The sequence below is a fragment of the Eutrigla gurnardus genome (genome assembly GCF_963514095.1).
Source record: "Eutrigla gurnardus genome assembly, chromosome: 11".
Taxonomy (NCBI): domain Eukaryota; kingdom Metazoa; phylum Chordata; class Actinopteri; order Perciformes; family Triglidae; genus Eutrigla; species Eutrigla gurnardus.
The window spans coordinates 18983657-19003085 of NC_139925.1; the positions used below are offsets into that span (position 1 = coordinate 18983657).

Below are 19429 nucleotides of genomic sequence, written 5' to 3' on the forward strand. Positions count from 1 at the left end.
CCCAGCAGAACAATCTTGGCAGACTGACCTAATGTCATTCCTTAAATTAGAAAAAATCAAATTTTCGCTCCGAGGGTCAACTGAGAAATTCTATACTACATGGCAGCCTCTTATCTCATATTTCGATGATGTAGCTACAACTCCTACGGTGTAGGAGTGAACAACACATTTTGTTTTTCTGTTCAGCTGTGCTCTTACATCAATATGAATGTACAAATGTAAGGTGGTTGATGAGATATTCTGTTTGAAAAGGGAAGACCAACTGGGGTGGGGGGATAATGTTTTGTATGTTTTCTACTTGTTTGTCTATCTGTATGTTTGTTTATTTGGAGTAAAAAATCACGCATCTATTTGTAAAGGTCATGTAACATGATGTGATGTGTTTTAATAAACAGATTTATAAAAAAAAAAAAAAAAAAAGATATTTTAAATGTAATAAAAAAAACATACATGCAATAAATATGCATAAACAGCCCATTTTCTTTTTCAAAGCAGAGCAAAACTCAGAGGAATATTTTGTCACTTAACAGCTGGTTAAGGTCAGACCGCCTTAAGTGAACCAGCGCCATAGTTGTCGCTACCTTTGGAGCTAACCCCTTTCAACTTAATCAGCAGGGAGCGAGACAGGAACTTGGCTTGGGTCTTAAGGAGTTGTAGCATTTATTAACAGACAATACACTTTACACTCACTGTACTGCTACGTTCACATCTTTACCATTACTGCAAAGTTCATACTCATCATAACACACACTCCCTGTGCACGCAACATCGCTAACTCTCCTGGAGAATCGCTTAGTGGTAAATGATGGATTCAACCAGTTTGTGCACCAGTTATCATTGCAGCTGGGCAGCTTGTTAACATATCAACCTCAGCACTCCTGCATGCAACTGTTAATGATCTGTTTATGGTCAGAAAAAAATTGCATTCTAATTCAAATCAAACATATCGAATGCAACCACATTCCCTACCTTGCATGTCAGGATGTCACAAGGTCACATGTAGCATGAAAATCCAACTACAGTACCATTAGCACTCATGTAACATTTTGTGGTATTCCACTGTAGAGATTGCTGCACAGACATTCACTTCTTCTCTCCCCTCTGCTGTGTAACACTGTCTGAACTTGTCAGCTGCTCGCGTACCTCGACTTATCATTAAAATGACAGCTTGCATGTGTTTTGTGCGTGTTTCAGATTTATTGGGAGGTGAGGGAGGAAGAGGGGGAGGTGGGGGAGGGGGGGGGTCTTCTGTTCTACTCTGGACAGCTGGTCTCCTTTCTCCTCCAGCATCCCTCCTCCTCTCTTTTTGTAACTCAGACGTTGTTTCACTGCAGAGTGGAGCAGACGGCTTCGCTGATCGTTGACTGGAAACTTTTCATCTAAATGGATCCATACTGACAATTTGGATATTTGGATATGAATTTACCACCTGATTGATTCAGTGACTGCTCTTTGCTCTGATTGAATACTGTGGACTGACTGAATCCTGGCTTTTTAATGCAGAGCAACAGCTTGTGGAGAAACTGTTTTTAACCTGGCATGGTACGGCTTTATTCTTATTCTTATTCTTATTATTCTTATTATTATAAAAATTAATGTTATTATTATTGTAATGTTTACATGTATTGTTATTATTATTATTATTATTAATAATAATAATAATAATAATAATAATAATAATAATAATAATGATTATTATTACTTTTTTTAGTAGTAGTAGTATATTATAGTATATACTTATTATAGTATTATAGTATTCATATTAAAAGTTGTCAAAATTGTAAATATTTGCCTGATATTGAGATGATTTAATGATTATTTAACAAATCTAACATTTCCATTATTTCCTCCTCTCCTCTCCTCTCCTCTCCTCTCCTCTCCTCTCCTCTCCTCTCCTCTCCTCTCCTCCCCAGATGTTGACTTCTGTCTCTGTGCTCCTGTTGCTCCTCTCCTCTCCTACCGTATCCTCCTCTCCTCTGGCCAAGGTAAAAGCAGTGTGAATTAGTTTTATTTATTTATCTATTTTTTACTGACAACTCTGTTGAAAACGTGAGATAAAGTTTACATTACAAAATCAACAGTCTTACATGCTAATTCCAGTAAATCTGAGCAGACCTACAAACAAGAGGACAAGACATTAAATATGAATAAAGATTACATATAGATAATAAGAAAAAGGAGGGAGGAGTGCCTGGAAACACACTGCTGACAGGTGCATTAGTGACTCTGGGGTAAAGCTCCAAACATCAAAACAGTGATGACATTTTCCAATTTTCTGGATTTTCACTTTAACCACTGCTGTAAATCCATCATATGTTGTCACTTTAGAAAAGACTGATGTTGACCTCTGACTACAGGAAAAAGATCTAAAATGGAATCTCGCCTGGAGAGTTTGTGTGCGTGTGTATTGCTTGTGTGTGTGTGTGTGTGTGTGTGTGTGTGTCTTTGGATTGAGGTGGATACATGATTTAGGAAGGCGTTGGTATGTGGAGATGAAATTTGAAACATGTTTTGCTCTGAAAGCTGAAACATAGACGCTGCACACACACACACACACACACACACACACACACACACACACACACACACACACACACACACACACACACACACACACACACACACACACACACACACACAACACAGGTGAGCAGGTCCTCAGGTATGTGCATGATTAGGGCTGTCAGCTCATCTCTGATGTCAGCCCTTCCAGCTGTAATTCTGGTGTAAACACACACTGTGTTGGTTTGTTTCCTCTGCAGCTGGCTTATCGCCTCGGGTCATGAATGTAAAATCAAAGGAGAAACTTTAGTGTTGATTCATCTAATTTCCCTTGGCCTTAAACTTTTCATAGAAATAAGAGAAAACAAGATGCGGTAAAAACAAAATAACATTTGTGACCTCATCATTGAATCATCAACAACTAAAAAGTATTTTTTATAATATCTAAGCGATTTCCTGATTTCTCTCGTGTCACCATGAGGTTGACATTTGTGGTTTTGACTGATAAAAATGTGGTGATCTACTATCTGTTCTAGTGCAACAATCATTAATGACACTTCCTTCAGCCTTAGCTGTACTTTGTGTTTGGTGCTAATTGTGCAAATGTTAATGTGCAAAATCAAGACGGTCAACATGGTAAACATTAAAGGCTACTTGACATTAGCATTTTAGCATGGTCATTGTGAGCATGTGCTAACATCAGTGTTTTCTTCGGAGCACCATGTGGCTTGTTATCAAAACAGTATTGTTGTATCATAATGGTATCAATCATACCATTATGATACAACAATACTGAAACTGCACCTAAATATAAACTAAAACTTAACATAAAAATAAAAAGGACCAATACCGTATGTAGGTAGGCGATAAAAATCAGATAAAAAAAAAATTCTGATAAAAATTCTGATTTACATCGAAAGAAAATAAATAAATAAATAAATAACAAAAAAGGCAACTGAATAAAGAGGGAAAGTGAGGAATGAAGAGAGCCGAGGAAACTGAGACTGAGAGGGCAAAAGATTCAAAGTGAGCAGGAAAAATGGTTTTACAAGGTCGGACATGAACTTGTAATTACATCAACACACCAGTATAGTGTGTGTGTGTGTGTGTGTGTGTTTTGCTCCAGGCATCTGTTTGCTAACAGCAGGTTTGTGACTGAGCAGATGTCAGCTGGAGGCGACAGATGTATCTTTTGTGTGTGTGTGTGTGTGTGTGTGTGTGTGCTCACATGTGTGCATATGCTTTTTTGTAATTTTTGTGTGGAGCGCGCAAAAAAAAAAATAAACTAGAATATTTTTGGAAAAGTGACAGGTTTTTGTCCCATCTTCCCTTCTTAGTTGTAGGATTAAGATTAATGTAGGAGTTAAGCATGTAGCTATAGTGTGTGCATGTGTGTTTGTGTGTGTGTGTTTGTGTGTGTGTGTGTGTGTGTGTGTGTGTGTGTGTGTGTGTGTGTGTGTTTATGTTGAATTTGCTGACCTGTACATTTACAGGAATGCGTGGAATTTGAATGTAAACGTTTCTTGAGGAGAATCTTGGTTTCTAATCTTGAGTGCCTGTTCACTTAGCTAATGCTAATGCAGTCTAATACAATCATTTTGCAATGAATCCTACATTAAAGATAAGCTGAAACAACCTTTCAAGAGCATCTTTCCTCTGTATCTTCACGTATTTCTGAGTGAAGCAGGAAAGTCAGGTGGGACATAATGTTGCATCGACATTGTTCAGGTTTTTTCAAATCTGTGTTAGAGGGGTATTTTTAGGAGAGGAACACAAAATAACATGAGCTCAACCGTCGTCCAGCTGCCTCAATAATAAGTGTGTGTGTGTGTGTGTGTGTTGAGAGAGTCATTGTCATTCAAAATGCCTGTCAAAAGGTCCGTCTCAATGAGAGGTTAAAGGTCACCATCTGGAGTCTGAAACACACACTTCTACACACTTAAAGCAGAAGCACCATAAAAATGTTATACTTCTCTCTCTATCTCTATCTCTCTCATTGTGTGTGTGTGTGTGTGTGTGTGTGTGTGTGTGTGTGTGTGTGTGTGTGTGTGTGTGTGTGTCAGGATCAGTCCGTGTGTGCCAGGACTTCCTGTGGGGCCGGTCGAGAGTGTGTATCCACCAACAAAGGAGAACCCGTCTGTCGCTGTTTACAGGTAAAAGCTGTTAAATACCAGTGGTGGAGGAAGTATTCAGATCCTTACGTAAAAGTACTAATACAACACCTTAAAAATACTCTGTTACAAGTAAAGATCCTGCATTCAAAAATGTTAGTTAACTGCCACAACTGCACAGAAGAACACATATAGCCTCATCATACACAGACTTGTTTATTAATCTGAAATTTCAGAAAATCATGATGTCCCTCTGCTTTTCTTTAAACCCAATAGTACAAACCTTACAGAAATATTATCTGAAAAACAACTAGCAAGAAAATCTACCTACCTATCTAAGTCCAATATTCCCCTCTGAGATGTAGTGCAGTAGAAAGAGAAAGTAACATGAGAAGAAAACACTGAAGTAAAGTACAAGTACCTGTTCATCACTGTTATAGATATTGTAGGTGGTCAAACCAGTTTTATTTCATAAAACCCTCATGAATTTGTGCAGGGCATGTTTTGACCCCTGGTTTGACCCCCGTCTCTTTCTTTGCAGCAGTGTGACGTGACGGAGCACTGGGTGTGTGGCAGTAACGGCAGATCCTACAGGAATCACTGTGAGCTGCACAGAGACGCCTGCATCACCCAGACCAAGATACACGTGGAGCACAGAGGACACTGTCTGGGTCAGTACACACACACACACACACACACACACACACACACACACACACACACACAGACACACCTTCAGACAGCTGAAATGTTGAATGTGAATTGTGACCGCGGTTTGTGTGTTTCTATTTGCAGAGAAACCAACACAGAGAGATGTGAGCCCCAGTAAGTCTTGAATGGGCCAGACTGAAGTTACCCTTTAAGAGAACTTACACAGTCATTTTATTCACATTAACCATTTTATTTGTATGTGCAGTGGTGTGTTTCCTGTCAGATCGTAATTGGCTGAGAGAAAGAGTGATCCAATGGATTCAGGAGGACGTGGAGTCGGACAACATGGCCCCAAATGTGACCTCAAGCAATCAGCTCCTGCAGACGTACTTCAAGGTCACAACTATTCACAAGATGCCTAATAATCATTGCAGTTTTAGAAGTTGAATCCAGTTGAAAATTAATTGAATATGAATATGAGTTGAATTCGACAACTAGTACAATATTTAATATCTATCTATGTGTGTTTGTGTGGTACAGATCTACGATAACGGGGATTCAGAGCTTGACTCCAAAGAGTTCCTGAGCTTCCTGAAACATAATGAGACGGCCCTCAACCTCACATACTCTGATACTCTGGAGACGAGCATGCTGCTGAGGTACACACACACACACACACACACACACACACACACACACACACACACACACACACACACACACACACACACACACAGAAGATAACCAATCGAGTCACCAAGACCTCAGTGTGGTAGTTAAGATGTTATTTATAAAGCATAATTTACTTTTTATACAAAAGTATTGTGATGATGTCACCATCGCAGTTATGAGAATTTGAAATATATATATATATATATATAAAAATAACGTTTAAAGTATTTTTTGGGATGTTTTTTGATGATTGGATAAGATTGTTGTGTTATATTTGGTGTTTTGAGCATCACCTGCTGTACAAAGTGAGATTCAACACCCATCAAAACTCTGAGTCACAGTCACTCTGGTACTGTACTTAAGTTATGTTGCTGAGTAGACCTGCTCAGGTTGGAGTTGTGTGAAGTGCTGCTGGGATTTACATGAAGAATGTTGAAGATGTAAATCCCTGCACAACAGATGAGCCCCTGAAGTCCCCCCAAAAACATGCATACGATAAAAAGATTTCAGATAATAATCAATACAATAATCAATACAATATTTTACTATGTACGGTTACTGAAAGAAAAATAATTACAGTCAAATTAAAGAGAAATGGTGAACATTAAAATTGTATTGTAAGCGATGGGTTTGGATCCCGCCCTCTGCAATGTGTCCTGGTCCTCTTCTTCATCCTCCTCCTCCCCTCCCTCTTCCTCATCCTCTCTCTGCCTCCATGTTTGTAAAGTGTTTGGTGCCTTTGTTTAATGGATGATTACAAAAGTTAAGGTTTCGTGTAAGCATTCCATTTTAAGGTGAAAGTAATCGCAAAAACAACAACCTGTAACAGCAATTTTGATTGGTTTTAAATATGATTTTTTTTCTGTAAACAAATCTTATAGTCAATAATGTCTGGAATCCTCCATTAACATCACTCACTCTCCGCCCGTCTCTCAGGTCTCTGTGTGTGGATGCTTTGATTGAGCTGTCGGATGAAAATGCAGACTGGAAGCTGAGTTTAACAGAGTTCATCAACTGTCTGACGCCCACCTACCATCCATATGAGAGAAGTAATGACACAAACACACAAAGAACCCTGTTTAAACAGGGATTTGTATTTCATGCCAACGAGTATTTAACCCGGTTTGAATCTGATAAATCATGTTTTTAAAGACACACGTTGTTCAAATAATGTAGAAACTATATATGATTGTGTTTGTAGTTTCATAGTCGTGTTTTTCTTCCCTGCACGTTTCCGTGTGTGTGTGTGTGTGTGTGTGTGTGTGCAGAGTGTGCTCTGGAGGATGAAGTGTTCGAGGACGGAGCTGAAACTCGGATGGAGTGTAACAAGTGCGTGTGTGCTTGTGGAAACTGGGTCTGCACCGCTCTGACCTGCAATGGTGAGGACACACACACACACACACACACACACACACACACACACACACACTGCTGAGTTCACGTTCAACCAAAAAATATACCGGTAGTGATAATAATAAGCCTGTTTGCATGGATTTGGCTGCTTCCAGAGTTTAGGTTTCCCTCTTGTTCTGGGCTTGTAAGCTTCTTCTTTTCTATCATCGGCTGGTATTTTTGAATCTTATCTGTATTTCAGGAGAGCTTCAGGTGGAAGATGATGTTAAGGAAGGTGAAGAAGAAGAAATGACAGAAGAGGAGTGGAGCAAGAGAGTGGCTGAACTCAACGCTTTACAGGTGGACCGTCAACACTGAACTGCTGCGATGGGGGAATGTAATCCATCATTCATTCATTCATTAGTCTCCTGATATTGTAATCAAACTCATCGACTCATTATCAAAGAGCAAAATATTCGACTCAAAAAATGTGTGAAAACATAAACCACAATGACACTGCTGCGACAGCAGGACACAGCATATTGAAGAGACTGTAATTTAACATAAATATATTAAATACCTTTACCTCGTTAAGGTTTGCAACGCGGGACCTTTACCTGTAATGGAGTATTTCCAGTGTGGTATTGTTCATCTCTCCTGTAAGTAGCCGTAAGTGAACACCCCTTGTACCTATTGCAACAGGATACCGTCACCATGGAGACCTGAGTTTATGCCCACTGCTCCTGTAGCAGCCAATCAGCCACTGAGCTCCAGATAACAAGAACATCTCAACACAAACTAATACAGACTTAAAACTGCTTTCTATGATTTAGTTTATATGTATGTTTTTTTATTGATTATTTACTGCAGGTGAAGTTGTACCACCAATTTTTATTAATAATAATAGTAATAATACATTTTACCTATAGGCACCTTTCTGAGCATTCAAGGACATTGTATGGTGAATAATGAAAAGTACAAAACAAACAAAAAGGTATAATGTAGACAGTAAATATTAGACAGTGCAATTAAGATTAAAATCAGATTTTAAGATAGTTTTAACTTTGTTTGGCATGTTGCTGTTACATGTAATTCTTGTTGTGTTTAAGTTGTACTTGTCTAAACCTTGATTTTCATAATTATTGAAGAAATCAAATGTAAATAATGAGAATAGATAATGCACTTACGAGGTTACTTTGTGTGCTTGGGTTGTGAAGTTAGTCCTGCTTTATATATGACTGTTAATAAACACTAATAAACACTTTATTCACAAATGAATTGTCAAATTCTGAAAGAGTTTAATCGAAAAGACATGTGATATTGATTTCATTACATTATTAATGTATTGTTTAAACTGTACTATTAAATAATAATTAGAAACAATAAATAGTTTATTCATATTAATATTTCAATGCAATGAATTTGAACATCATAATCATTGCAAATCAAACTGATGATAACACATCCAGTAATCAATAAGGCCTCCAGACAGGCTCCTCCCCTCTGATCGAAAGACATGCCCCTTCAATGTAATTGGATAGAGCTGTGACGACGCTACGGTCCTCCCCCGTGTTTTGGAACGGTTGGTTCGGTCCGTAGTAGAAGCTGCCTGGCTGGAATGGACCACTGTGAGTCAGGGGGGGAGGAGACGACAGGTAGGAGCTGTACGGTGTGGGCTGTGTGGAATAGGAGAGGGCAGGCAGGTGGTGCATTCTGGGATTTGGAGTGAAGGAGGAAGCCAGAGAGGTCACCTGGCCCAGGAATGACGTCTCATTGGTCCAAAGAGAAGAGGAAAATGATCTACAATCTGGAGTAACAACATTAACAGCATAAAAATCCATTCTAGACCTTGGAGACAGCTAAAAATAACCTAATCTAAGGTCAACCAGGTTTTAGCAGAACTTTCAGCTGCATGGTCTTCCTTGGCAGATTGAGTTTGTTCAGCATTATTACAGTATGACATGAGGTCCATCTTTAACAATACAATAGTACAATAAGTAAACTGGGTGTGTATCTGGGTAATTTATGATGGATTTCCACTTCATATGGAATTTTATAAAATATTTTAATAATATTTAAGATGGAAATATTCCATTATTTATTCCACTACAACTATAGTTATTAGCTTACGTCGATTAGTACGTTTTTACGTGAAGTCAATACAAACAGAATACAGTACTGTGCAAGTAATGACATCATAATTCATAATACAGTAACATTATTGTGGATAATAAAGATTAGGCCAGAATTTACAGAAAAAATACACCTGTTCGACACAACATGAAGGTTGAAATGTGGAGACGTTATACGTCTACACACTGTTACATAATTGCAATTGCTGTATGTGAAAGTTAACGCTGACATGGTTGGTTTGGAATTGGAAATAATAAGGCTTTAATCAACACACCTGATGCTGCAGTGCTTCTGCTGGGTGACCTGAACCGTCCTGACTTCACCTCCTTCTGCCTCTGTCCTGTCCACAGAGAAAGAGAAGAATAGTCAGTGAGACTAATTCTGAATGAAAGCTTTTCAATTAAATTGTATTTATAGTGTCATATCACTACAGAAGTTATCTCAGGACACTTAACACATTGAGCAGGACTAGAATACGCTCATGATGTGGATTAAACCATTATGTTACGTTATGTGCACTAACGTCTTGGCAGCCGCTGTCCATCCACAGTGACCTTGATGGCTCTGTGCACGGTGGCGATCTGAGGCGGCGAGGTCAGCACATTGATGGAAAGTGTGAAACTCTTGCCTGAAAAGAAAAACAACACACATTTTTGAAAAATACACAGATTTACGTTACATAGGATTCACTGTTACAGTTTCACATCAAGTCAATCTTATCATGGGGGATTTTCAATGGAAGGATAGAAGCTGTCATATGTTGTAAAGTTTGATTGCAAAACCCACTGAGAAACTTGTAGTTTTGGGTCATGGAAATAAACTTGTCCACGATTGATCATTACTTAAATAGGACAAGTATTCCCCTCTTCTCTCTCTGTATCCTACTAACTTTAAGATTATTGTCTGAGTTACAAGTCAACCCCCACCCTATTGGACTGTAGACGTCTAATATCTGTGTGAGGGACGGCATTTATATCACAAAAGATGGAAATCAATGGAGGAGGTGAAGATGATCCGTTACTATCTTTCTTCAACATGTTGAGCTTCCAGTGCGACTCGTTCCTCATAACTGCAATTAAGCCACTTTGAAACGAGGCCTCTGTCCAAGTTTATGTGTTTTACTGTAAATATTGTATCAGTATCTGTCCACCTCTCCCACTGCGACCTATGAAGCGGAGGTCATTAAAATGGGCGTAGCCTTGCTTCATTGTCGCTGTGGCGTTGCGTAGCTCTGCACTGCTGTTTTCCTCATTGCCAGCCATCACTGTGACGACCACGCCGTCGGGCACATCGTTGGCCAGGGCAACCACCTGGAGGATAGAGAAAGGTTAGGATAGATGGATGGATGGATGGATAGATGGATGGATGGATGGATAGATGGATGATTACTCACAGTGAAGGCTCTCGGCAGTGTCTTGTTACACCTCCAGTGCTGCGGCAGGCTGCTGCAGAGGAAGTTTGGGCTGTCGGTCTGTACCAGACCCCTGGGTGGCGCTGTGCTGCGCTGGTGGCGGGGCTTCACACACTGATGGTCCAGTTGGTGGTTGGTTGGCGATGGTGTTGGCTGACGCTTCAGGGCAGGATCTGTGAGGGAGCAACAGAGAGATAATTCCTCTGAAATGCTGGCCATGTTTGTCTTTAACTTGTATTTTCTTTATGAATACAAAATATATATGGTTGACAAAGAGTGAGTTATAATAGGCTACTAATACATTGCTTTGTTCACATTGACATATAATAAAAAAATAATAGGCTATATAATATAAAGGCTGAGCTATTGTTCTGCTACATAGGTCAAATAAGACCTGTTGATTTGCTGTGTGAACTATTAGTGCTTCAGCTATCTTGGTCCCAATCTTTAGTCAAATAAACAATCACATAAACTCACATCTTGTAAGGCTGGATTGTAAAATTCAGTTCAATATGAGCTGAATTGTTGTTTCAACATAGCTGTATTAATCTAATAATCTAGCATTGATGTGTAGGCTCTATTGATTCAGTTAGCATTCCACTTGTTGATCTGAGCAAATTATCTGTTTATAATCTGTATTTCATTTGTTTTGATTTATTTGTCCACCAAAGGCTTATATATGTGCTTTGTCCTATTTTGTAGGCTACTGTAAATGCTGCACAACAATTTTCCTTGTGGTGAATAAAGTTTTATTTTGTACCAAAGAATTGTTTTCATTTTTAGCTGCGTAACTCAGTGTATTAAAGCTTTTGTTTTAGTAAATGACACGCTTAGTACTTTTTTCCCAAGAGAAACTATTTCAATAACCGTGGGTGAAAGTAAGATGACGTTTTTTACCAGAAAGTATAGAAAACTACAACTACCAGAACGCAGCATTCTATTACGTCATAAAATCGCGCTGAAAAACAAACGAATCGGTAAGCGGAGAAGGAGCAGCAACAACAACGTTTTCCTGGACGACTTTGGTGAGGATTATAAAGTATTTCTGGAGCTTTTCTTTGTCGTCCACTCCGCTCCTCTTCGTCTTTTTCTTTTTCTTTCTTTTACATTGTGTGTTTCTGACCGCAGTGTTTGAATAGGAGGGAACTGCGCTGCATTATCATTCAGATTACACTGCCGGAGGGGAAGTTACTGCGGTCACACCACCTGTCCCCCCCCCTCTCTCTCTCTCTCTCTCTCTCTCTGTGTGTGTGTGTGTGTGTGTGTGTGTGTGTGTGTTTGCCTCAGATCTGTTCTGCTATCTTGTTGTTTTAGGCTCCTGGCTCAGTGATTGTCTTTTTTTGACAGTGACTTGTGTTTGTGTGTGGGTAACAAAACCATCACATCTGTGTTTAAAGTTCAGCGCTGTGATGTATTTGTATTCAAAATCCTATACAAAGTACTCACACCGCAATGTGGGAATACAATCCTACAATTAAAACCTTGAAGTAAAAGTATGTAACGTTAAGTTCTATCAGCAAAATCTAATTATGAAAAGTATAGCTCATTGTACAGTAAAATGTTCCCTGGTAGTGTTTTACTATTATATGTGATGTTTCTGGTATTTCCTGCATTAATGTGTATGTGGCATTTTACTGCAGTAGATGTTCAAGGTTGTGCTATTTTTTACCTACTACTGTTAGGCAGTTTAATCTACAATAAGGCATCATATTCCACAAGATCATCTTCGCTTCGTTGTGAAAATGTTACATTTTCATGAGCTGAGAAAAAACACCCCTTTGCGACGATCCAATTTTCCAGCTGATCTAAGAGGCATTTTCAATAGTTTATTTAACTTGAGTGTATGAGAAATGTTTTCAACTCAAAGGAACACTTGATCCGTTAGTTCCTAAATGTAGTATAAGTATAAAGTCACATGCAACACTACAAAAAATACCTGCAGCCTCCAAAATGATGGACAACAGAGGACTGAAATAATGTAAAGACAATAAAGCAACCACTAAATGTATTTTAATGAATTAAATCATTGACGGCAGCGTTGTTAACACATGATCTGTTTAAATAGTTTTTTAAAGTCTGGTATTGCAGAATATACACGTATGGTTGTTTGTGTTGCTGATGTCATCAGGTGTCTGTGGGTATGGCTGGCTCTGCTGCCTCCAGTTCTAAAGACCGTCCAGCTTCCAGGACCAGTTTCATCCCAGAGCTACAGAGCATGATGTGAGACACACACACACACACACACACACACACACACACACACACACACACACACACACACACACACACACACACACACACACACACACACACACACACAGAAGGAGACTCACCCCAGTGCAGCATCGTGTTGGTGGTGCTGAACAGACTGTTTGAAGCCATAAAAACCTGTTTACCAAATGACAGACAGATTGTTTTGGCTCATGATACTTTGCAAAAACTGAACTGGAAATTAAAAACTGAAACACAAATGTCTTAAAACAGTCCTTAAACCTTCGTTTTGACCCATTATTGAACTAGTAATTGCTTGTTTGTAAGTAAGATAGAGATATAATAAAAGGAAAACGTGTCATTGCTGGCATTGTTAAGGCACGCTAAATCAAACAGAAGTAGCTCACACGCATGTGAAAGAGAGATCACAATAACTTCATCCCTTGATAATGATTAATGCACATTTAAAATATCGTTGCAACGCTTTCAGTTCGCTACATTACAATCACGAGTTGAGACTCCAAAAAGTGCAGACTAAATAATGGAATTAGACCAGCAAGTACACAATAAATGAATTGTAGCTGCAGTTAACACCCACATTTTACCGCTTAGCACCCATTTAGAATAAAAATATTAACAATATAATCCACTATCATGATGATAATTTCTGACATTTTAAGGCAAATATTGGCTAAAGTTTCATAGTTCCAGCCTTTCATTTGAGGATTGTTGTTTTCCCCTGCAAGAGTTGTGCAACTTTACTTATTGTAGCTGGAATATTCAGATTGCAGTTATTGTATACATATTTACAAAGTGCACTTATTTTATCTCTCAAAAAAATAGATATTTCTGTGGATTTTTCAAAAGAAGCCACATATGAGATGTGGAATCTCATTACTGTGCATGTGTGTGTGTGTGAGTGTGTGTTTTGGGGTGCTTACCTTGTGTTGTGTGTGTGCGTGCAGCCTGCAGAGATATGATGCTAGTGGTCAGAGAGGCCGAAACCAAACTAAACCCCAAACCTAAAACCTAAAACCAACCATCAGCCTGAAGCCAACCTCCGAACCTGAGGCCAACCTGCCCACAACCCCAAACCAAATCCTATCTCACCTGTGTGATTGACAGCTGCAAACAGCCAATCACAGCAGAGATGATGGGGGGGTAGCAGAGAGACCACAGGGGAGACTGTTTGATGTTTGTATGTACAGAGAAGGAATGGGAGAAGGAAAGAGCATCAGGATGTGGTTTAGGTTAGACTGCCATTGTGGAAGTGGCTTTTCTAGATGCAAATTCAGGTTTGACCAAAGTGTGTGTGTGTGTGTGTGTGTGTGTGTGTGTGTGTGTGTGTGTGTGTGTGTGTGTGTGTGTGTGTGTGTGTGTGTGTGTGTGTGTGTGTGTGTGTGTGTGTGTGTGTGTGTGTGTGTGTGTGTGTGTGTGTGTGTGTGTGTGTGTGTGTGTGTGTGTGTGTGTGTGGAGACAGAGAATCAATTTAAAAAACTTCTAAAAATAAATGGTCTTCCCTAGCTTTAAGGTCTGTGTATCAAAACAGTGGTGCCTATGCAATACCAGCATTAAACACCAAAATGTTTTCTAGTTTTTGTTCAAAAGCTTGTTTTCAATTTAACAAATTTGACTCATTCTAAATATTGTGTAAATGCAGTAATTCAAGAACTTTGGCTGAAAACATTTCTGTGTTTAAACACAATTTAAATGAGAAACTGTAACTCCAAATGTAAATGAGAGCATAACGCTGAATAAGCTTTCAGTACCAGATGGTTGTACTTACTACTACAGACGCATTTTAGCTGGTACCAAAAAGTATTGGATTTTAATACCTAGCTATACTTAGCTCCACAATTATTATTATTATTATTATTATTAATAATAATAATCAGTATCAGAATACTTTATTAATCCCTCAGGAAATTGTACAGCTGCAATTGCTCAATAATAATCATAAAAATGACTGATTGACAAACGATCTGTCAGATCCTCACAAAACAAAGCCAAATAATGTGAATAAAACATAGCAGTATTAGTTATTGGGCTATGACTTGTAACAATGAGCAGCTCATTAACTCTGCAGCCGGACCGTGTTCCACTGTTTCAGATCTGCTCTACAGCACCAATGAATGTTTGTTTCTTTGTGTGTCAGGTTCGCTCTGGGAGACGCTCGCCGGCCTCTGCACGAGACAGCGGCGCTGGTGGAGGACATCGTGCACACACAGCTCATTACTATGGTAACATCAATACAGTACACTTGCGGTGGAAGAAGCATTCAGATATTTACTTCAGTAAAGTAGCAGTACTACAGTGTAAAAATACTGTTACAAGTAAGTCCTTCAAAATCTGAAAGTAAAAAAGTATTAGCATCAAAATATACTTAACATATCAAAACGGATATTCATTATGCAGAATAGCCCGTGTGTGTATATACACACATACATCCTTTCAACAGGATCTCTCCACATGTTTCTGTGTATCACTGACGAGAGAACCTGTTCAATTCTATCAAAAGTTAACTATTGCTCCGTGGTGCAAATTCCACTGATGTGATGTGTGTATTCATCAGCTGCATCAGGCCTGCGAGGGGGCGTCACTTCGTGGGTCGAGGGTCATTTCAGCTGAAGACATCCTGTTTCTGATGAGGAGGGATAAGGTAAACAAGTCATACACTGAAGAAAATGCATTATATACACAAAACATACTATCATTTAGAAATATTAAAAAACGTATAAAGCGGAACTTTACAATGTTCGGGTCACCATTGGTTTGCAGCTTTGAAATGAATAACTGTTAAATCCTCCTCAACATAGACGTCATTATTGTTATTACTGTGACTTTACACAAATCATATCCACACACATTTTCTCTTTCTTATGTCTTTGTCCATTGTTAAGTACTACTTCTAATACATAACTACTTTTAATGAATGTCTTTTATCTTAACATATTTATGAATTCATTCTATTTTATTATTTATTGTTACAAGTCCCCCTTACTTAATTATTAATTATTGTTATTGTTTTTTGTGACATCAGGACAAAGGAAATAATATAGAATTAACAATAAAGGGATTTAGTTGCAGTGGACTGACTCCTCTCAAGGTTCTGGGGTTCAGCCCAAAGCAATCCCACCCTTTTCCTCATATTTTGTTATTTATTTATTGAATTTGTTTATTATTAATATTGATATATTTTTACATTGTTTTGCCCTTCTTTTGCTCCTCCTCCATGTTCCTCTGGTCACACATACAACAATACAAAACATACATACATGTACGGAAACGCATGCAAATATGAAATATCATGTAGTTCTATTTCACGTAGTCATTTATTTCTGTTATCCTCCACACATTTTGTTACACCTTTCCATCTTAGTCCTTGTACTGTGTGCCATTTTTCTGCTTTGTCTCTGTTTTCTTATCTACCTCAATGTCCTTCCCCAGAGGAAGGTGTCGAGGTTATTAAAATATCTGCAGTTCAGAGATTATAAATCCCGACTACTCAAAAGTCTGGAGGAAGAAGAGATGCAGCAAGAAACGGGTACATCCATTCTCACACATACACATCCATGACAGTTTTTAATTCATTAATCGATAGAACAATTTGTTATGAAGAAGGGTTTACTTTTATGAATTGGGTTTAAACTGTTACCTGCAACCTGACCATGTTGTTTTACAGCACACCTGTTAAAATACATATTTGAGAACCAAATATCAGATTAATATGAACCTATTAATTCACTTTTTTGTCATGTTTGTCTGCAGACAGGACAGCTGGTGCTGCAGGTGGAGCTGGTGCTGCAGGTGCAGCTGCTGGCAGCAACCAGCGGAGGCAGCGATTGGCCCAGGACTTTCTGGTGTGGATGGATCAGACCGGCGAGCTCCTGTCATTGGCTGAGCGGCAAGAAGTAGACCCCATAAAACAGGAGCGGATGGAGGTCAGAGGTCGCCATGATATCTTATTAGATGATAGAAAATATGACATTGAAGGTTATTTTTTTAAGGTAATCATAATTAATTGATTATGTTTTGTGTGTCTTCAGCGTCTAGACCGTCAAACTCGAACTATGGACCAGGCCCAGTACTCGGAGTTCTGCGAGAGTCGACAGCTCAGCTTTGGTGATTTGAATTGAGTAATTCAGAATTGTACTGTCCATTAACTGTGTTAAGAGAGATCACATGCCGAGATGAAAGTGATGATTGTGTGAGGAGAAATGTATTATATGGCACTTACAGAACTTACTCTGGCTGTCTGGCATGTTCTGTGTGTGTGTGTGTGTGTGTGAATGTTTTTCCAGCTAAGAAAGCGTCAAAGTTTCGGGACTGGCTCGACTGCAGCAGTTTAGAGCTCAAACCCAACAGCATCTCCATGGAGATCCTGTCGTACCTGGCCTATGAGACTGTAGCGCAGGTAACCTGTTGAATCATCATGTTGCACATATCCTATGTCTATCTACTTTATGTATGTGCATGGTTCAAACGTTCACATTTTATAATATCTTTCCTTCATTTTCCTTCTCCAGATTGTGGATTTGTCTCTGTTGGTGAAGCAAGAAATGACCGCGAAAACGAATCCCATCAGTCATGTGATCTCTGCCAGCTACATCCACTACAACACTCACACTGAGGTACACACACACACACACACACACACACACACACACACACACACTGATACAATCTGCCCACATTCAGTTGTCTCCAATCACTCAAACTAGGATAGCACACTTCCCATTTAGTCGGGATATAGCATCTGTCTTCTATCTTCCCAGGTAAAGAAGGATCCAGACTCACCTGAAGCCACTCCCCCTTCGACTCCAGGCTCCTCCCATTCATCAAAGCCCCTCCCACAGGGCAACGGGAGTCTTGATGGCCGGGCAAGACAGAGGAAACGTAAAAAGGTGTGTTTGGGCTGCAACTGTGTCCATTATTAAATTCTATCATTTTGATTAATACGGACATCAACATTACAAACTAACATTTAGATGTATGTAGTAAACTAAATGTTAAAGAAACTAATGTTTCAAAGTAGCCAGTTTTCCTTGATCATAGCTTTGCACATTGACATTATGATCGTCTCAACCTCCTATCCCAGTCTTTTTTATGACTTTTATGGCATGTTATATATACAATGACTTTTTATGATAATGTTTTCCGTGAACAGAAGCACATTTTCTGTTTTAGTATTACCTTGTCTGGTTTTGTGTAATGGGATGTTGCCAGGAATCCTGTTTACCAGATTAAACCCTAATCTACCTTTTTTTATGTCATACTATTCTATAGCATTTTTAATAGGCATACTAATCTATAGCATTTTCTATGGCATACTAAACTGATTTTTTCTGATATTTTTTGACATAATGTGAGTTTTTGTCATGCCATATTAAACTAGGACTATTCTATGACTTTATTTGGCATACAATACTCCTTTAATTACATTCTGTTTTTTTTCCAATACCTATTATATATTATAAATTTACTTTATTACTTTTTTCAACATACTATTCTATTACTTTTTTCGACATAATATTACGACTTCTTTCGACATATTATACTATGACAATCTCTGCAATGTCATGTTGCGGGAAAATAATAATATAGGATTGTGACATTGTTTTTGTTTTTTTAAGTCATAGTAAAGCATGTCAAAACAGTCATAAAAGTCATAGTATATTATGTCGCAATTTGTAAAATAAGTCATAGTATAGCATGACGAAAAAAAATATTATTGCAAGTAGAAAAACAGTCATGCCAAAAGAAGTCCTAGTATATATTTTTTGATCGACATCTTCCTCAAATATTAATTTAATTAATGAATCCAAACCAATATTCTGTCTAGGCCTGACCTTGCTGTCCTTTATTATATCAGTACATTATTTGTTTCAGAGCTGTCCGGCTACAGTGGAACCTCCCAGTGGAGCCATCCAGCCTTTTCACATTAGAGAGGCAATCAGAAGATACAACTACAGACACACGGTAGGTACAACATGCATGTCTCCATTGTACACACTACTATATTCTGTATTCCCAGGATTGGTTTGGAGTACTTGTAAGTGTATGGAAGAATTCCTGTTGTCAAAATCTAGCCTTTTCTTTTCAAAATGCATTTTTAAGTTAATAAGTTAGTCAAAGGTAAAATGTGTAGATCAAAATACTGCATACATTAAAACAAATCTCTCCTTCTCTCAGAGTGCTTATTGGAGGAGTGGGATGGCCTTCCTCAGCTGCTGAAGATGCAAAGCATTCTTACAAGTGCCTGCACAAATAACTGTCTTTTTTTTGTTATATTGTTGCAATAAAGACTTTTCATAAAGCCTGTATTAGTTTTTGTGAGAAACACAGAATGGTTCACAAACCAGATCACAATACATTTTTACATAATCTAATCTTAAAAAAAAAAAAA

The 19429-nt window shown here is 38.5% G+C and overlaps 3 protein-coding genes across 4 annotated transcripts; 2 read left to right on the forward strand and 1 right to left on the reverse strand.

Moving 5' to 3' along the window:
- The first annotated feature begins 1505 nt into the window (after positions 1-1505).
- LOC311020834 (follistatin-related protein 1-like) lies at positions 1506-7741 on the forward strand. The gene is made up of 10 exons (XM_084021050.1): positions 1506-1542; positions 1914-1985; positions 4566-4655; positions 5155-5284; positions 5409-5438; positions 5530-5660; positions 5805-5923; positions 6873-6985; positions 7205-7315; positions 7531-7741. The coding sequence occupies exons 1-10, from the start codon at positions 1540-1542 to the stop codon at positions 7644-7646; spliced, it is 915 nt and encodes a 304-aa protein (XP_083877176.1). The 5' UTR covers positions 1506-1539; the 3' UTR covers positions 7647-7741.
- Positions 7742-8740: 999 nt separating this feature from the next.
- runx2a (RUNX family transcription factor 2a) lies at positions 8741-11031 on the reverse strand (the record flags this gene model as incomplete). The annotated part of the gene is made up of 5 exons (XM_084020929.1): positions 8741-9075; positions 9676-9741; positions 9925-10029; positions 10552-10711; positions 10795-11031. The coding sequence occupies 5 exons, from the start codon at positions 11029-11031 to the stop codon at positions 8741-8743; spliced, it is 903 nt and encodes a 300-aa protein (XP_083877055.1).
- Positions 11032-11781: 750 nt separating this feature from the next.
- On the forward strand, positions 11782-19317 carry supt3h (SPT3 homolog, SAGA and STAGA complex component). 2 transcript variants are annotated; one of them, XM_084021048.1, is made up of 12 exons: positions 11782-11837; positions 12941-13032; positions 15179-15263; positions 15596-15682; positions 16471-16567; positions 16792-16964; positions 17070-17145; positions 17325-17437; positions 17550-17654; positions 17799-17927; positions 18913-19002; positions 19216-19317. In XM_084021048.1, exons 2-12 carry the CDS (start codon positions 12953-12955, stop codon positions 19255-19257), a joined length of 1077 nt encoding a protein of 358 aa, XP_083877174.1. In that variant the 5' UTR covers positions 11782-11837; positions 12941-12952; the 3' UTR covers positions 19258-19317. The 2 variants fall into 2 exon arrangements, with proteins under 2 accessions (XP_083877174.1, XP_083877175.1); XM_084021049.1 differs by having other exon boundaries at positions 11794-11838; positions 12946-13032.
- The last annotated feature ends 112 nt before the right edge of the window (positions 19318-19429 follow it).